At 40.8% G+C, this 17,322-nt stretch overlaps 2 protein-coding genes across 3 annotated transcripts in view; both read right to left on the bottom strand.

The window, feature by feature from the left end:
* Positions 1-45: 45 nt before the first annotated feature.
* Positions 46-15,136, bottom strand: pth4 (parathyroid hormone 4). The gene is made up of 3 exons (XM_061833930.1): positions 14,999-15,136; positions 1,400-1,541; positions 46-1,060 (listed from the first exon to the last, which is right to left on the bottom strand). Exons 2-3 carry the CDS (start codon positions 1,486-1,488, stop codon positions 769-771), a joined length of 381 nt encoding a protein of 126 aa, XP_061689914.1. The 5' UTR covers positions 1,489-1,541; positions 14,999-15,136; the 3' UTR covers positions 46-768.
* The window catches only part of LOC133508137 (plasma membrane calcium-transporting ATPase 1-like), a 95,187-nt gene continuing 91,523 nt past the window's right edge, over positions 13,659-17,322 (bottom strand). For both annotated transcript variants that reach the window (XM_061833928.1, XM_061833929.1), the window contains one exon: positions 13,659-15,613. In XM_061833928.1, coding sequence (XP_061689912.1) covers positions 15,371-15,613 — 243 coding nt within the window. In that variant the 3' untranslated portion in view covers positions 13,659-15,370. The remainder of the gene's footprint in view (positions 15,614-17,322) is intronic.

Genomic DNA, 17,322 nt, shown 5'->3' on the forward strand with positions numbered 1-17,322 from the left:
TTGTTGACAGAATTCACATGCAGCCAAATTCCGAACCCCAAAAGTACACGACATGCATACATATACATATATTTACACAGAGAAATATTTGCGTTGACAATCGCTGTTTGCTAAAAGCTCCTAAAGCTTTTTTAGGCGTGAACAAAAGATGAGGAAAGCTGAAATTGTTTTCACACCGTTAAATGAATAAAATGCCAACTAAAAGAAAACAAGTGCAATTCAATTCAAATATCCTCCACTTGTATTTCACTTTGAAGCACAACACACTCACATTGAACGTTTGAGAAGTGTTGGTTTTCAAAAATTATACTGTGGTTCAATACATATTTATGTCATTTATTGAAATTCTTTTATTTGAAAAGAGTTGAGGAAAAACCGCAATGCGGACAATTAACGAGGCCGAACTTAGTGCGCATGCTTGAAACGTGTTCCGTTGTACATGCCAGGTTTTTGCGAAAGGAAATTGTGTCAAATTTGCTTTCATTTGTGGCACATTAAAGGCTGGCAAATGTGTGATGACCCGCATTTGACGTCAAGGTTTGAATGTGGTTGCTTCACTTCAAACGCGGCCACCACATCCTCAGTTTCAAGAGGGTGTGCACACTTTTGCAACCACATTCAATATCACTAAAACTGCCCCAATTGAGCTTTACAGAATGTGAGTCATTAACAGTGGATCTTCTCTTGGTCTCATTTTTTGCTACGTCACAAAAACCTGGCATTCAAACAGGGGTGTGTCGACATTTGCTAGCCACCGGACTAATGGCTTTAGGGCTCTCGCTCGGCCACGTGCGTCCCGTAAGGACTGTTGAAGAAGTCTCTGAGGAGGTTGCGCACCAGAGCGGGCCGGTAGTCGTCGACGGCGACGGCGGGTTCCAGAGCCGCGTCGAGGTTCAGCTCCGGGCCGGGGCCCTTGCGGGGTCCCGGGCCCCAGACCGCCGAGCGGGTCTGGGCGGTGTGCAGACCCTCCATGGCCCCGGACAGCCAGATGAGGCGCTTGAGGCTCTGGATGTTGTGGCCGCGGTCGTGCATCAGCTGGTGCTCGGCGACTGCGCGACGACTGCCGGCGCAAGAAAAACAAAGCGCCGCATGTCAAAGATATTTAATGTAACAATAATGTAAATAACGTCAAAGGCGATTTCGAGTCTGGAAAAAATTTGACAAATTGCTACAATCAAACAAAATAAATTGCAGCGAGTCGTCGCAGGGCTTTTCGACACCGCAACAACGAGGCGCTCTAAAAGCGAGCGCGCTAGCGCAAAACCTGGTCCGCACTCGGGAATTTTGTCTCCCCTTCGCGAGACGTGCGCGCGCCAACGGCTGACGACGAGGCGCTCTAAAGCGGCGATCGGGTTTTTGCATCCGAGGGCGGGGTCTGTGCGTTGCGCGGCGCCGTCACCTCTGGTCCTGGTCGCAGAGTCCCGTGGGGAGGACCGCCGCCAGCATGAAGACCACCAGCCACGGAACGTAGTCGTGACACATCGGCATCTTCCGACGGCCCAAGACAAACTTCAGTTGGTTGGGAACGAAAACTGGATTCGCTGATAAAAAAAAAAAAAATAATCAAAATAAAATTAAAATTAAAAAAAAAGGAAAAAAAACATTTTGATGTCTAACTCATTGGGGAGGAAATAAAAAAAACATTCATTGACAAAAATTATTTTGAAACTTTTTTCCCCACATTATTTTTGAGTGATTGCAAAATGAGAAAAAAATCTAATCAACAAAACCAAAAATATTTCGGTAAAAATGACAAAAGTTCAACACGGTTATTTTTAAACGTTATTCCTGACTCACAGCAAATGAATTTCAATTATTCAACGCAAGACAAAAATGGAAATGGAAATTCTCTTTTTTTTGGATTAGGTCTGAATTATTTGAGCAAAATAATAATTTGACAATAGATGAATGAGGAAAAACAACAATATTTAAGGGGATTTTTTATCATTTTCAAAATATCTTGAAAAACATATTATATATATATATATATATATTCTAGATAAATATAATGTACAAATAATAATAAATAAATGTTACTGAGAAATAGATAAATAAATAAATACAAATATATAAAATGTATAAAGAAATAAAACTAATGTAATTAAATTAAATTAAAAAAACTGGATTAGCTGATAACCACGAAAAAAAAAATCAAGAAAAAATAAAACATTTTGGTGTCTGACTCATTGGAGAGGAAATTAAAATATTGATATTATATATATTGATAGACAATTATTTTCAAACTTTTTTCACATTATTTTTGAGTTATTGCAAATAAAAAAAGTCTAATAAACAAAAACAAAATCATTTCAGTAAAAATGACAAAAGTTGAACACTTATTTTTTTAAACGTTATTTATGAATCATGGCAAACGAATTTTGATTATTCAACACCAGACAAAAATGGAAATAAAAATAAAAAAAACATGAAAATTGCAATACTCTTTTTTTTTTTGCATTAGGTCTGAATTATTTGAGCAAAATAATAATTTGACAATAGACAAATGAGAAAAAGAAGAATATTTAAGGAAATTTTTGATCATTTGAAAAAAATCTTGAAAAACATTTTATCATATATATATATATAAAATCAATATAAATATAATATACAAATAATAACACATAAATGTTATGAATAAATAAACAGATAAATAAATACAAATATATAAAGAAATAAAACTAATGTAATTTAAATTTAATCAAATAAAAAACTTGATTCACTGATAAAAAAATGAAAAAAAATTAAGAAAAGAACAAAACATTTTGATGTCTGAGTCATTGTAGAGGAAATAAAAAGTGTTGATAAACAATAGTTATTTTCAAACTCTTTTCACATTATTTTCGAGTTATTGCAAATGAAAAAAATATATAATGGACAAACCCAAAACCATTTCAGTAAAAATGACAAAAGTTCAACACAAGTTTTTTTAAGAGTTATTCCTGACTCATGGCAAATGAATTTTGATTATTCAACGCTAACCCTAAGACAAAAATGGAAATAACAATTTAAAAAAAAACGTGAAAATTGCAAATCTTTTTTTGCATTACATCTGCATTATTTGAGCAAATGAATAATTTGACAATAGACAAATGAGAAAAACAAGAATTTGTAAGGAAATTTTTTTTATCATTTAAAAAAAAATCTTAAAAAACATTTTATTTATAAAATATATAAATCTAATTTATAAATAATAAATAAAAGTTATAAATAAATAAATACAGATTTTATATAGATATATATATATATACATAAATAAATAACATTTCTAATTTAATTTAATTTAATCTAAATTTAAAAGTTGCTGACTTGTCAGCGCAGAAATAAAATCGTTTGATAATCGGCAAACCACCAAAACCAAGAACAATTTTAAAAAATTGCGCTACTTTCTCAAATTGTTTTCGCACTCTATGTTGAAGTTATTGCAGTGTAATGGAAATATGCAATATCACAAAATGCAGCAAAAACTAATGCTGATCTCAACTGTAAAAAAAAAAAAAGAGGAAGATTTTTAAGTTCTAATTAATTAATTTCTATGCTTCCCAAGTTCAAATAGTTTTTTTCATCTTTTTAAAAAAACATTTTTACTGGAGGAAAGAAAAAAAAATACTTTTCCATCTACTATTATAAAGTTGGATTGTAGTTTTCTTTCTGCATATGAAGTGGCGAAGGCGTACTCACGTGACGGCGCGCGAGGTGAGTGCAGCTCCTCGGATGAAAAACGGCAAAAGGACGACGAGTCGATCGCCGACCTCGGAAGCTTTTATAACGCAAGTGTAACGCCCGCGCGCACACACAACACGAGCGTTAATGTTTGTGTGTCGCCAGATATGAAAAGGGGGATAAGCTCGCATTCTTTTGTCCTCGCTCTGCTTTAATCCGGGCACGGGATGTGACTAATTCCCGGGCACGTAACCGAGCCAGTCACCCAGCCCGGACGCGTTTGTCGCCTGGAGATGGCCGGCGACTAATGAGGCCTGGGCGCCCGGTCGCCCTGACGACCGGGCGCCCAGGCCGGAGGCGGTTTCTGTCCTCCGGGAACGCGGAAGCCATTTTGGGCCCGCTCGGTTTTCGGAGCGCGAGAAGCCATTTTGGGGTTGGGAAGTGAAAGGGAGCCAAGAACAAGACATCTGACACAAGGGCTAAAAATGTTCCGTCGACGAGCGAGCGAGCGAGCGCCCGCGTCAATGAGGTGCGGAGGCGGCCGTGAATAAGCGGATAATACATGTGGCCCGCGACCGCGGGTCTCAGGTTTGACTCCCACGGGTGATGACAACACGACGACGAGGGCAAACGCGCAAGATTTTGCGACTGCGGGTGGGCTGCCCCGAGCCGTTCAACCATCAGCCCATCCATGTATTTTCCGAGCCACTTATCCTCACGAGGGTCACGGGAGTCCCGGAGCCTATCGCACTCTGTCATCGGGCATTTTTCAACATATAATGATAAGGAATTTGGGGATTTTGAGATGACGCGCTGTGACGACCCCGGACGTGAGCAGCAAGGCTGAAAGAAATGCCTGTGACCTCTGACCCCAGAGGGCTGAGCAACACTTTATAAAACTATCGTTGGGATCGACTAATGCAAGATAAAACTCTACCATGGAAAACGACAGCCATAAAGCAACAACGGGCAGAAACTCCGCAGGCCGGCTTCTTTGGGCTCGAGCTCATCTGAGGTGGATTGCAGGTGCAAAGTGGAAATTGTGCCGTGGTCTGACGAGTCCAGGTTTCAAAATTTTTGTTTTTTAAAGATATCATGGGGGGTGGCACGGTGGATCAGCTGGTAAAGTGTTGGCCTCACAGTTCTGAAGTCACGGGTTCAATCCAATCAATTCAATTCAATTTCTCCGGGTGGGCACTCCGGTTTCCTGCCACATCCCAAAAACATGCAACATTAATTGGACACCCTAAATTGTCCCTAGGTGTGATTGTGAGTGTTACTGTTTGTCTCGATGTGCCCTGCGATTGGCTGGCAACCAGTTCAGGCTGTACCCCGTCTCCTGCCCGTTAACAGCTGGGATAGGCTCCAGCACTCCCTGTGACCCTTGTGAGGATAAGCGGCTAAGAAAACGGATGGATGGGTGGACATTTCAAGGCCAAAGACAAGACCCATCCAGATTGTTCTCAGCGCAAAGTTCCAAAGCCAGCGTCTGTGATGTCACAGGCGTGTGTTCGTGCCTCCGATACGGCAACATTCATGCTGAAGTGTACGCACAGGTTTTGGAGCAACACATGCTGCCATCCAAGCAACATCTTACAAGGACGTCCCTTCGTGCATGTGTTACGACAACGTCTGCACGTTGCAAAATTGAAACTCAAATATTTGTAGTGTGAAAAGGTTTATCAAATCATTGTATAGTTTTGATTTAGGTTTTATACCATCATGTGATTAGAATTGGGGTTCGTCAGCGGTTGGTAGAAAAAGTGAACGGCCTCAAAGGTGTTCAACCGTTTGTCTCGTTTTGCTCGGTCACTGATGATGTAGCGGTACACACGCCTGACTTCGGTGAGGGCAGCGTGGGATCGATTCCCGGTCAGTTGATCGTGTCTCCATGTGCCCTGCGACTGACTGGCGATAGGCTCCGGCATCCTTGTGAGGATGAGCGGCTCGGAAAACGGACACGGTCTCCTTTTGTTCGCTCCATTCGTCATTAGCTCAGACGGTCATTTGAAAAAAAAAAAAAAAAAAAAAAGTTTATGTTTATTGATGCAGTCATACTGGCGGATGGCCACACGATAGCAGCACAAAACCATTTTTAATATTTTCAATAATTGCTGTCGAAGAGCGCCAAGTTTTAAACACTGTGTGACAGTGTAACGTTTTGGTGTTTGTGTGTGGCTGTTTAAGTGTGCTTCTACATGTGTGTTTGTGTGCGTGTCCACGCGTGTTTGAGTGTGTGTTTGTATTGTACATGTTCTTCTGTTTATGTATTTTCAAGTTTCATGTGTGTGCACTCGTGTGTGTATCTGTTGCGCCTTATCGTGCGTTTGCCTGCGTGCTTGCGCGTGCACGAATGTTTATGAATGCACGTGCTCGCGGGCGTGTATTTGCGCGTCTGTGAGCGCGTGTCGGTTGTGTGTGCGTGATCGTGTATTCACGCGCGTGTACGTGCGACGCGTTCAGTGTGCCGATTGGAAACAAATGAATCAACGGATGCGGACATTTCAAATTCCAATGGCTTTATTTTGTGTGTGTATATATATATATATATATATTTCTATTTATAGATATTTATATATCATACATAGACGCATACGTCGCTTGATCATCTTTTTGTCCAAACAACACGACAACGACATCAGAAATAGAAAGAAAGCCAGCTGTTGACATCATCAGAGTACAACACAGCAAATAAAACCTGCGTGTGTGTTGATGTGCGGGCGAGTATCGTGTGCGTGTGAATAAGCGACTACTGTGACGTATTTAGGTGTGTATGACTGGATGTGTGTGCGTACACGTGTAAACGTCCGTGCGTGTTTGAGTGTGTTTCAGTGAGTGTGCGTGCATGTGAGCGAACAAATGTGTTTATGTGCGTGTATGCGTGTACAGTGAGCGAATGTTTGTGCGCGAGTACTTGCGTTGCGGCGTGTGTGTGTGTGTGTGTGTAGTGGCGGGGCAGGACGGGGTCACGTTGCATAGATTAAAGCAAATAGGAAGTGCTCAAACGGGGACACAGGAAGTGAGACCGCCAACGGGAAGTGAGACCATCAAATAAGGACATTTTCTCGGTGACGTCACACCGTTTTGTAAGCCAAATCAAAACGAGCAAGCAAAACATTTTGCTGTTCGCGCCATCGAAGCAAAAACCGGCGAGCTAACGTCTTTCGCGCTTTTTGCCCTTCTACAGTACATAAACGAATTTGGACTTTATTGAATTGGGAATTTGACTTTAGGGGCATTTGACCTTTGGGACAGTTGGGAATTGAGGTGTTTGACCTCTGGAATATTTAGCTTTTGGGGCAATTAACCCCGCGGATGATTGACTTTTGGGGGTGTTTGACTTCTGAGGCTTTTGACTTTGGGGGTGTTTAACTTGAGCTGGTTGACTTTAGGGGTATCTGACCTTTGAACCATTGGAGAGTTTAACTTTTGGGGGTGTTTGACCTTTGAGGGATTTAAATGTTTGCAATTTTTGAGTTGGTTGACTTTTGGGGTGATTGAAATTTGGGGCATTTAACCTTTGGGGGTGTTTGACCTTTGAGGGATTTAAATGTTTGCAATTTTTGAGTTGGTTGACTTTTGGGGTGATTGAAACTTGGGGCGTTTCACATTTTGGCATTTTAGTTTTGGGTTGTTTGTGTTTTGAGGTGTTTGAATTTTGGGGCAATTGATCAGAGTTTAACCTCTGGGGGTGTTTGACCTTTGTGGGATTAAAACATTTTTTTTTTTTTGGGGGGGGGGGGATTTTGTCCATTTAACAATCAGGGAGTTTGATTTTCAAGCCACGATTTTGATTTGTTCGCCTTTTGAATTTGGGGGCATTCAGCTTTGGACCACATGTGCCCTGATTGTTTTGTCTTCAAGTTCCCTGTAGCATGCTAATTTAGCAACGCTAGTCACATCCGACGGGCTAACACTGACCCGCGAGAACCTTTGTCAACAAGTTCAGCGGTCACGTTCAGAACTACTTAAATTAGCAAACTAGCAACGGATGATCCAATGTCAACTAAGAAATTTCGTTGGGTAAAAAAAATACTTTTTTACATTACGCAGAAACAGAAAGAATATCAAAGTACAAGGTGCGTCCATGAACGGTGTTAGCATGCTAACATTGCAACACAGGCTAGCAATGATGTGACAATGATCCATGCTAAAAATAGAAACAATGACCCGTTCCCCCCCACCGCCCCAGAAAAGAAAGCGTGATGGAGAACGCACATTTTCATTGGAAAACACCCGGTTGACATTTTTTGTGGCGGTTTAGCGTTGCAATCTTGAGGCGTAGCGTACGCAGGCGGATTCCTTTGCACGCTGTAAAGGAAATCGCAAAATAGCGAGCGAGCTTTTTCAAGAAAAAAATCCCCCAATTTATTTTCACAATGAATGACTTTTTTTGAACCTGGAAAAACAATGACTTTAATCTTGTGAAATACATTTTTTTTTGAAGAATACATTTTAACTAGGAAAGAAATTCAAATGTTACATAAACTATCTAATTTTTTTCTTCTAATTTTCCTGTTATCTTTTATTCAGGGGAAAAGGTGACTATCAAATACATTTTAAAATAATTAAAAACTGTTTCATTCGCTCTAAAAAGCTAGTTTTAATTTCCTAAATTTGACTTTTTAAAAATGTGAAAAAATTAACGAGTGCAATATTTAAAAAATTATGAATTAAATTCTCAAATTATCAAAATTTTAAATTTGTTGTTAGTTCATTCTTTGTGTAAAAAAAAAAAAGTATTAACATTTGTTTTTACAACTAAGCTTTATTTTGGTGAACTTGTTTCCCCTCAAGAAATCAATATTAAAAAAATAAAAATCCTAATCTCACAATGTTGAAAAGTGACCAAATTGTGAAATTATATTAAAAAATTCTCATGGTTTCTTTTTATTTTTTAAAAGTCTTTTTTAGTGATTTTTTTTCTCAGAAAATTCTGAAAAAAAATCTTGGGACTTTTGTTCTAATTTATGTTAAACTAAATTATTTTTCCAACAAGAAAACTAACTAGATTTTGATCTTGTAATTCTGTTCTGACACAGTGTTTTTTTCTTTTTATTTCTCAGTAAAATATTTTTGTAAGTGATTTGCATAATTTTTTTACCTATCAAATTTTTAATCTCGTAATGCTTTTTCTCCCTCAATAAAAACCAAAGCAAAAACTATTTGTCAGTTGTTTTTTTTAATGATTATTCGCACTTTTCAAGCAAGCATCCGGTCTCCGACTCATCCTGTCAAATGTTGATTTGTCTCGTGAGTCAACGGAACATCTTTGGGCGCATTTATCGCTTTTTCGGCGGAACGTGATCGACCGAGCGACAGACGGTCGTCCTCCAAATCGGACGGATGAGGCGGGATGACAATGTTGGGCGTTTGTCAGCTGATTGGTCGGAAAACAAGTCAACATTTGGGATGTTCCATTCCGTATTTAAAAAAACATGCACAATACACAACATTTAACACTTAGTTTGATCCAAATGCACTTGCTCTCATCTTTTTTTTTTTCATGTTGATTTTTTTTAGAGGGGGTGGGGGCGGGAAGTCGTGGCTCGAGGGGACACGGAACACGAGGCGACCGATCGCATCAGGTCAGACATATTGCTTTTTAAAACCACGGAAAAATTGTGGGTAGGTAATATTATATGTCATGCATGCCACACACATGATTATGCTGTTTATATAAAAATAACACCACGCACCTAATTAGATCATCATCATTAGCACGGAAAACAAGTCTTTTTTTTTGCCATCAACTGAGCAAGTATCTATATATTTACATCTAATATATATATATATATACATATATATATATATATATATATGTATATGTATATATATAGACACGCATACTAGATATAACTATATGGTTGTGACATAGAAAAAGCTTCTCCCCTCCCTCCGAGAATTGCAGATTTCTTTTCTGTGTTGTCGATGAATCAATCACAGAATTTCCCCAGTCTCATCTGTCTGGGTTTTGTTTTATATATATCTATATATATATATTTTTTTGAGGCAGCAAGTTCATCACAATTGCCCTTGTTTGGTATGGCGGGCGTGCTTTAGGCGGGTGGGCGGGCGGTTCAGGGTGGGAGAGAGGGAGGGGGGGAAAAAGAGGAATTGGGACTTTGGCAGGGCATTTTTTTTTTTTTTTAAAGCTATGGCGGGTCATGGTGATTACTATTGTGAAGTAAGTCATTATTTACACGGCGCCACCTGCATGGGTCGCGCTGATTTTCACGTCAAAACGCGCACGGGAGTCCCGGTGCGTGGAAAAACGGCCGCCGAAAAGGTGTCCCGCCGCAGGTTCCGACCGTCTCGAGACTGGAGAGACGCAGTCGCTGTGCCGGATTGTTGTTTGGCGATCAGCGAGGTGTCACCATAGTGATCCTGTGTAAGGATGCTCGTTGCCATGGAGATGCCGTTTGGTGAAAAGATGCTTCTGTTGCCATGGCAATGTTGTTTCGCAAGCCCCAAGATGTCACTATATGGTGGTTGCTGAGGGGATTCTGTTGCCGTGGCAATGCCTTTGTTGTTCGACAATATCCTGTCGCTATAGTGATGTCGCTTGGAGGTTGCAGAGATGTGGTTACTATGGTGATGTTTCGAGAGTCTGGAGACCCTGTTGTTCTGACTGTTAAGATGCTTTCGTTGCCATGGAGATGCCATTTGGTGAAAAGATGCTTCTGTTCCCATGGTAATGTTGTTTCGCAAGCCCCAAGATGTCACTATTTGGTGGTCGGTGAGAGGATTCTGTTGCCATGGCAATGCCTTTGTTGTCCGTCAATATCCTGTCGCTATGGTGATGTCACTTGGAGGTTGGAAGAGATGCAGTCACCATGGCCTTGTTTCGAGAGTCTGGAGACCCCGTCGTTCTGACTGTTAAGATGCTTTCGTTGCCATGGAGATACCATTTGGTGAAAAGATGCTTCTGTTGCCATGTTAATGATGTCTCGCAAACTCCAAGATGTCACTCGGTGATGCTTTTTGGTGGTTGGTAAGGGGATTCTGTTGTCTGTCAATGTCCTGTCGCAATGGTGATGTCGCTTGGAGGTTGGCAGAGATGCTGTCACCATGGCGATGTTTCCAGAGTCCAGAAACCCCGTTGTTCTGACTGTTAAGATGCTTTCATTGCCTTGGCAATGCTTTGCAATCTGGGGGATGTGGATTTGGTGATGCTGAAGATACTGTCGCCATGGCGATTTTAACGTAGCCTTAGCAATGCTTAACAATCAGCTAGATGTGGTTACCGTGGTGATGTTTAAGATGCACTTGTCACAACTGCAAAATTTGTTTTAGATTGGGGAGATGCGGCCACCATGGCGATGATGTATCAAGATCCTTAAGATGCTGGCAATACCGGTCAGCGTCAACGGGGGTGGGGGGTGGGGGTCAAAGGGTCTCCTGGTCAGCTCCTGAGGCGGGACGGCGGCCGATCGAAGTAAACAAGTCACTTTTGGGTATGAGTGCGTGGTAACCATGGCGACACACACACGGCATCAACATTAGAGGGAGCGTGGCAAACAAACGTCGTGGGTGGGGCCATCAATTGATGTATTAGAAACTGTCCAAAATATGAAAAAGTCGTGAATATAAAAATACACAAGAATCGTAAAAAAATGAGCAACACATGGCCGTGAAACGCATGCGATGACGACGACGCAAGCGAGCGACTCCCCGCGTTGCCGTAAAGTGGCAGGAAGTGTGGGGGAAAAAACTCACTGGGGAATGAGCGGGAATCACTTCCTGTAAACATCGTAAAAGGTCCTTGGAGACTCTGGTGGCAGTGACAAACGAGGTTGGTTTTTTTTTTTTGTCTTTTGCTTATTTCGGGCTGAAAGTCCAAAAGGGAAATCCCCCTGGCTCGAGTGAATATGGCTCTGTATTACATAGAAAGAAAAAAAACTAAGCTAGCCGCCTCAGACACAAATATGGCAGGAGTCCTTTTCTCGCCACAGCCGATTTGAGTTTGTGTCCAACCCCCGTTTGATGTACCAGGGAGGGGAAAATAAACAAAAACAAATGACGACACAAGACGTTTGTCTTTCAACACACAGAGATGGGTGACGCGTGTTCGCAGACGCGTTCACTTGCTGTCGGCTTGCTTTCAGCTAGCATAGCGTCGCTCACATATTAGCTTACTAGCTTGTTTTGTTGCTTTCAACTGGCCTGATGTAGTAACGTTTGATTTAGAACTAGGGTGATGTCGCTACAGTTGTTTTAAGCTAGTATAGGAACGTTTGACTCAACTAATGCGAACATTTCATTTTACTTTACCATTTTTCATAAACTACCGCACATTTGACTTCACACTAGCATGCCCTCTCGAACATGTTTAACTTTAAACATGTGGAATGTTGCTCACGTTCGACCGACTAATTTGCCAACCGTCTTGCAGTTAACCTAGCGCATTGTTGCTAATGTGACATTAAAATAGTATGCTAACACGTTCAACTTTAATCTATGACAATGTTGCTCATTTTACATGAAACTAGCATACTCAAACATAAAAAAATTAAAATTCCATGCTGTCACTAACATGTTTGACATTCAGCTAGCATGCTAACATGTTTGACATTCAACTACCATGCTAACATATTTGCATTTCTGATGAATTTTAACTAGCGTGATGCGGCTAATGTGATTTACTACAATCTAGTGCAATTTTTCTTACATTTTTTTTATTCAAAACTGTTTGGCAACTTCAAACTAGCATGCGGTTACTAATGTCTTTAAATTCAAACTTGCGCAATCTCGCTAATACAACTTTAAAGTAGCACCATGTTGCTGGAGTGATTAACTTAAATCTAGTGTCCTATCATTTTTAATGGCTTCATACTAGTATTATATGGAGATGTTTAACTGTGAACAAGGATGTCGCTAATATGTATGCTTTGAAACAGGTTAGACAACCTTAAACTGGCACCAGATTGACGGATTCAAACTAGTGTATCGCTAACATGTTAAAGCGTCAGCGTTCAGTTCAATTATTAAATTCGCTGGAAATTCGCTAACCGTCCCAGCTGACATGGATATTTGACTTCAATACCAGTCAATGGATGTGAACACCAGCTCGCTAAAAAATGACCGCTGAGAAAATACAACCAGTGAGTCAACATGCCGGACTAAAAACTAGCACACTTTCACACAAAAAAATTTAACTTAAAACTGGCAAGATAACGTTTAATGTAGTGAGATGTTGCCCTTGCCTGGTTTTAAACTAGCATGCTTAGATATTTGAATTTAAATCACTGCTAGTCGCTAATATGTTTGACTTTAAACTAGCACACTAACATATTTGATGCCTAAGAACTAGCATGCCAATATGGTTCAAGGTCACTAAGGTGTTTGACTAAAACTAAGGGGCTAACATGGTCAGGTGATTCTAAACTAGGATACTAAAATGTCTGACTGATAACTGGCACAATATTTGATCTAAAACTAGTGCGCTAACACATTTGACGACTTTAAACAAGCATGCTATATCGTATTTGACTTTGAACTAGCAAAAGATTTAAAAGTAGTAAGCTAACGTTTTTAATGGCTATAGTGGCACACTCAATGTAGTTGTGTCATCAACCGTTACTTCCTGCTTTCCAATGACAGGAAGTCGAGCCTGGCAGACAGGAAGTGGATGCGTCTGCGAGTGTTGGAACAGAATTCCCAAATATTTATTCCGTAGTTGGCATGCATGCGACATCGGTGAAACATAACATGCAACCCCCCCCACCCCATCCCCACGCCTGCCCCTCCCCACCCCCACCCAACTGCCATTTTTCCAATAAGACCCCCCCACCGTCGTCATTTGCAGCGTAAACATTGTTTTTACACATGCATACAGCAAAAGAAAAAGACGGTAACATGAAAAAAACCCTTTTTTTTGAAGACTGTAGTAGTGTGACACCCACAACAAAGAACATTTGTTAGAGGATGAACAAAAACATATATTTTTTGCCCTCTAAAAAAAAAAAAAAAACGAACTAAAAATAGATGAAAAAGTGTTAGCGGGAGCATATTTACACAATCACTGCACTTTTTTTGTCACGATCAAGTGCAGTGCTGGTTTTTTTGTAGTTAATTTTAGCCAACACGCTGCTAACAACCAGCTGAAGCTCCACACAAGGAATTTTAATTGCTAAAAACACTTAATGGAAAGGTGGCGGAAATCCTGCTGTGCGCGAGTTCGCAGGATGATTGTTTTGACTTTTCATTGTTTGTTTTTTTTTTAGCCACATGCCAGCAACCCGCGAAAGCTAAAAAGCTGCTCACAGGAAATATTCGCTGCTAAAAAATAAAAAAAAATATTGGCAGAAGTTGCCGCGAGCCACATGCCAACAACTTGTTGTTTTTGTTGTTGCTAGCCACTTGCTAACAACCCTCTAATGCACAAAGCGGCTTCTGTGGAATTTCCGTTGGGGAAAAAAAATTAAAGTTTGACTTTGTGTTGGTTGCTAGCCACATGCTGTTAACAAGACGCTAATGGCACTAGTCCAGCACGTGTGTCGCGGCATGAGTGGTTGACTTATTTTTAGCTAACCCCGCAATAAGGAATTCCTCTCTACTTGGTGCGGAATCATGAGGAATACAATAACTTGTTCTTACCCACATTCCAACATCCTGCTAATGTTAAAAACCAGCTGGTGAGGAATTTTAACAGGGGGGGGAAAAAAGTATTTGACTTATTGTTGCTAGCCCAATGCTAACAACTTATATTCTTTGTTTTCAGCCACAAGCTACTAACTCTGATATAAAGATGTTTACATGGAATTCTGGCCCCCAAAAAAAAAAAAAAATGGAAATACGGCATGTTTATCTTGTTTTTTTGTAATTTTTTGTTAGCCACAAGCCGCTAACAAGAAGCTAGCGGGATGCGCTCTAGACACGTAATTAGGATTCCCACAGGACACACGCCGCCGCACTATGATTGGCTGTTGTATCCGTGTAGAACACGTCCTACTGCTTCCAGACGGGAAAAGAAGTTGGTGGCTTCGGTGTGGCAACGTTTATCCCTGCTAAAAAAAAAATTCTATAGAATTTCTATGGAAATTTATGGAATTCTATTGAATTTGTACAGAACAACTTGTTCTGTGATTTTCGATATAATTTCTACAGAACAATGTTTCTATAGAAATTCTATAGGACTTGGGTCCTAAAGTTCTTTAGAAATGTTCTATAGAAATTTTTTAGCAGGGTATGTTTCTCTCTAACACTAACCCATCCTAATCTTAACCCCTCCTAAACCATCTAAAACCCCAAGCCAAGACTTAAACCTAACCATGAACTTTTTTTTGTGTCATTTTCATACAAATGTGATACACATTTTGGATGGTCATCTAGTTACCGCTGTGTAGCTTTTGCAGGAGCCAATCATGTTCCAGCGGGGCGTGTCCTGCCTCGAAACTAAGTGGAAGTCCTCACAGTGCGTCCCGCACGTGTCACGGCGTGAGGGTCTGACTCGTTGCCATTAGCCACATGCTAGCACATGCTAGCCCGTCAGCTAACATCCTGTTCACAAAAACCTGCTGATGAGGAATTTTTGTCGTTAGCCGCATGCTGCTAACAAACCACAGAAGCTGTTCATGACAAATTTTGGCTGGGAAAAAAAAACAAAAAACAAAAGCAAACCAAAAAAAAAAAAAAAAAAAGAATTCTGACGCTGGGTGACCGTGAAAAAGGAACAGACGGCGACGGTGATGAGGAAGGAGGAGGAAGCTTAAGCGGACGAGGTGGCGGGATCCCCCGGCGCGTTGGCGGCGGTGGAGGAGGAGGAGGACGAGGAGCTTCCCGGCAGGGTCTGAATCTCGTCTCCCGACTCCTCGATGGGTGGGATGCGAGCTTCCTCCTCGGACAGCGGGACAAACTCTGGATGGGCCATGAAGCTGTGGATGGAGCTGCGCGACTCCGGACTCTGCAGACCTTCGTACAACGAGCTCCGGAACGCATTCACCACCTTAATCTTTTGGTGGAGGGGGAAAAATGACAAAAAAAAAAGAAACAAACAAACAAAAAACAAGAAAAAAAGATTGAGGTCAGACTGTGCACGATTCTTTGTTTTGTTTTACTCTTAATGGGAAGCAAAGGGTGGATGGTTGGGAAGCAGGCAGCCAACAAAACGCGTGACATCATTTCTGCGTGTGTTTATTTCTCCTGGGATAAAAATGCAGAGAACGTTTTCAATAAGGAAAAGAGCACTCGAAAATAATATACTGAATAAAAACATACATTCAGGTAAATACGACAATTTTTGCTCCAATTCATTGGGCATTGTGCTGCTCCTTCTGGTGTAAAGAAATGTGAAGGAATAAATGTGTCATGATTTAGTCATTTGAAGGCTTCTTCGCCACCGAGGGGCAGTATAACACACATACACAGGCTTGAAAAAATATTTGCCGCCTCCTCAAATTCATGTTTTTTTTCCTCCAAAGTGGTTTAATATCAGCCAAAGATAACAAGTAAAAATATAATGCAGTTTTTAAATGGTGGATTTTATTTATAAAGGTAAATAAACTGTTAATTTTTCCTGTGTGGAAAAGTACTGGCTCCCTAAACCAAAGAACTGGTTGCCCCACCCTTAGCAGTAAAATGTGAAATCAAGCAATTTGTAGAACTGCCGATGAGACTTTTACATCCCTGTGGGGATATTTTGGCCCAATCGTCCTTGCACAATTTTAACATTTGGAGGGTTTTCCAGAATGAAAAAACTTTTTAAGGTCATGCCTTGGCACTGATTTAAATCTAAAAAAATCCAGATTCAAGTTTGGACGATGACAAATTCTTGATTTTGTATTTTGAAGACATTCAGAAGTTGACTTGTTGGTGTGTTTTTGATTGTATTCATGGTTCAGAAGCAAAGCGTGCTTCATCTTGAGATCACAAACGGTTGGTAGAACCCTCGTTCAGGATTTTGTGATCACCGTCAGAATTCATCGTTTTGTCAATCGCAGCAAGTCGTCCAGGTCCTGAAGCAGAAAAGCAGCCCCAGACCACCACCTCTGCTTGACCGTATGATATTTGAACTCTTTTGGGCAACTCCTTTTTGTCAAACAGGTAATATTTAAGTTATTTCTTATATGAACGGATATGTAGGTAATTAGGCTCAGGTGTGAATATAAAAAAAGTGATAAGCCACAGTTAAATCAGGATGTAAAAAGGGTGGCAATACTTTTTTCCACACGGCGCCAGGTACCCTTGAATTGTTCTTTTTCTTTTTTAAAATAATAATAAAAAAAAAAAATCACCCTTGAAAAAACGCATTTTAGGTTTACTTGTGTTATCGTTGTCTGATATTTACATTGATTCGAGGATCTTGAAGTGTGAAAACAATGCAATAATCCTATAATTTTCGGCCTATAAGACGTGACTTTTTTCACACGCTTTCAACCTGCGGTTTATGCGGTGATGCGGCTAATTTGTGCATTTTTTTCTACTGGCTGGAAGGGGGCACTCGAGCTGAAAAGGTAAGAGTGAGAACGGTGGAATATATGTGCCGAGGAAGTGACTTTTACTGGTCCTGTTAGCGCTGCGCTAGCGTGTTACAGCCGTGTCTCAGTACGTTTTTTTTATTAACCGGACCTGTTAGTGCGGCACTAGCATTAGGGTGGGACTAACGTTAGCGCGGCGCTAGTGTCAGCACAGCGCTAGCATTAGCACGGCGCTAGCGTTAGC

Source organism: Syngnathoides biaculeatus, chromosome 10 (assembly GCF_019802595.1).
Source record: "Syngnathoides biaculeatus isolate LvHL_M chromosome 10, ASM1980259v1, whole genome shotgun sequence".
In the NCBI taxonomy this organism is placed as follows: Eukaryota; Metazoa; Chordata; class Actinopteri; order Syngnathiformes; family Syngnathidae; genus Syngnathoides; species Syngnathoides biaculeatus.

Coding starts and splice junctions, on each gene's coding strand:
- pth4 (XM_061833930.1), bottom strand. CDS start 1,488: ATGCCGATGTGTCACGACTACGTTCCGTGGCTGGTGGTCTTCATGCTG. Junction 1,061..1,399: donor CTCTGCGACCAGGACCAGAG/GTGACGGCGCCG, acceptor TTGCGCCGGCAG/TCGTCGCGCAGTCGCCGAGC.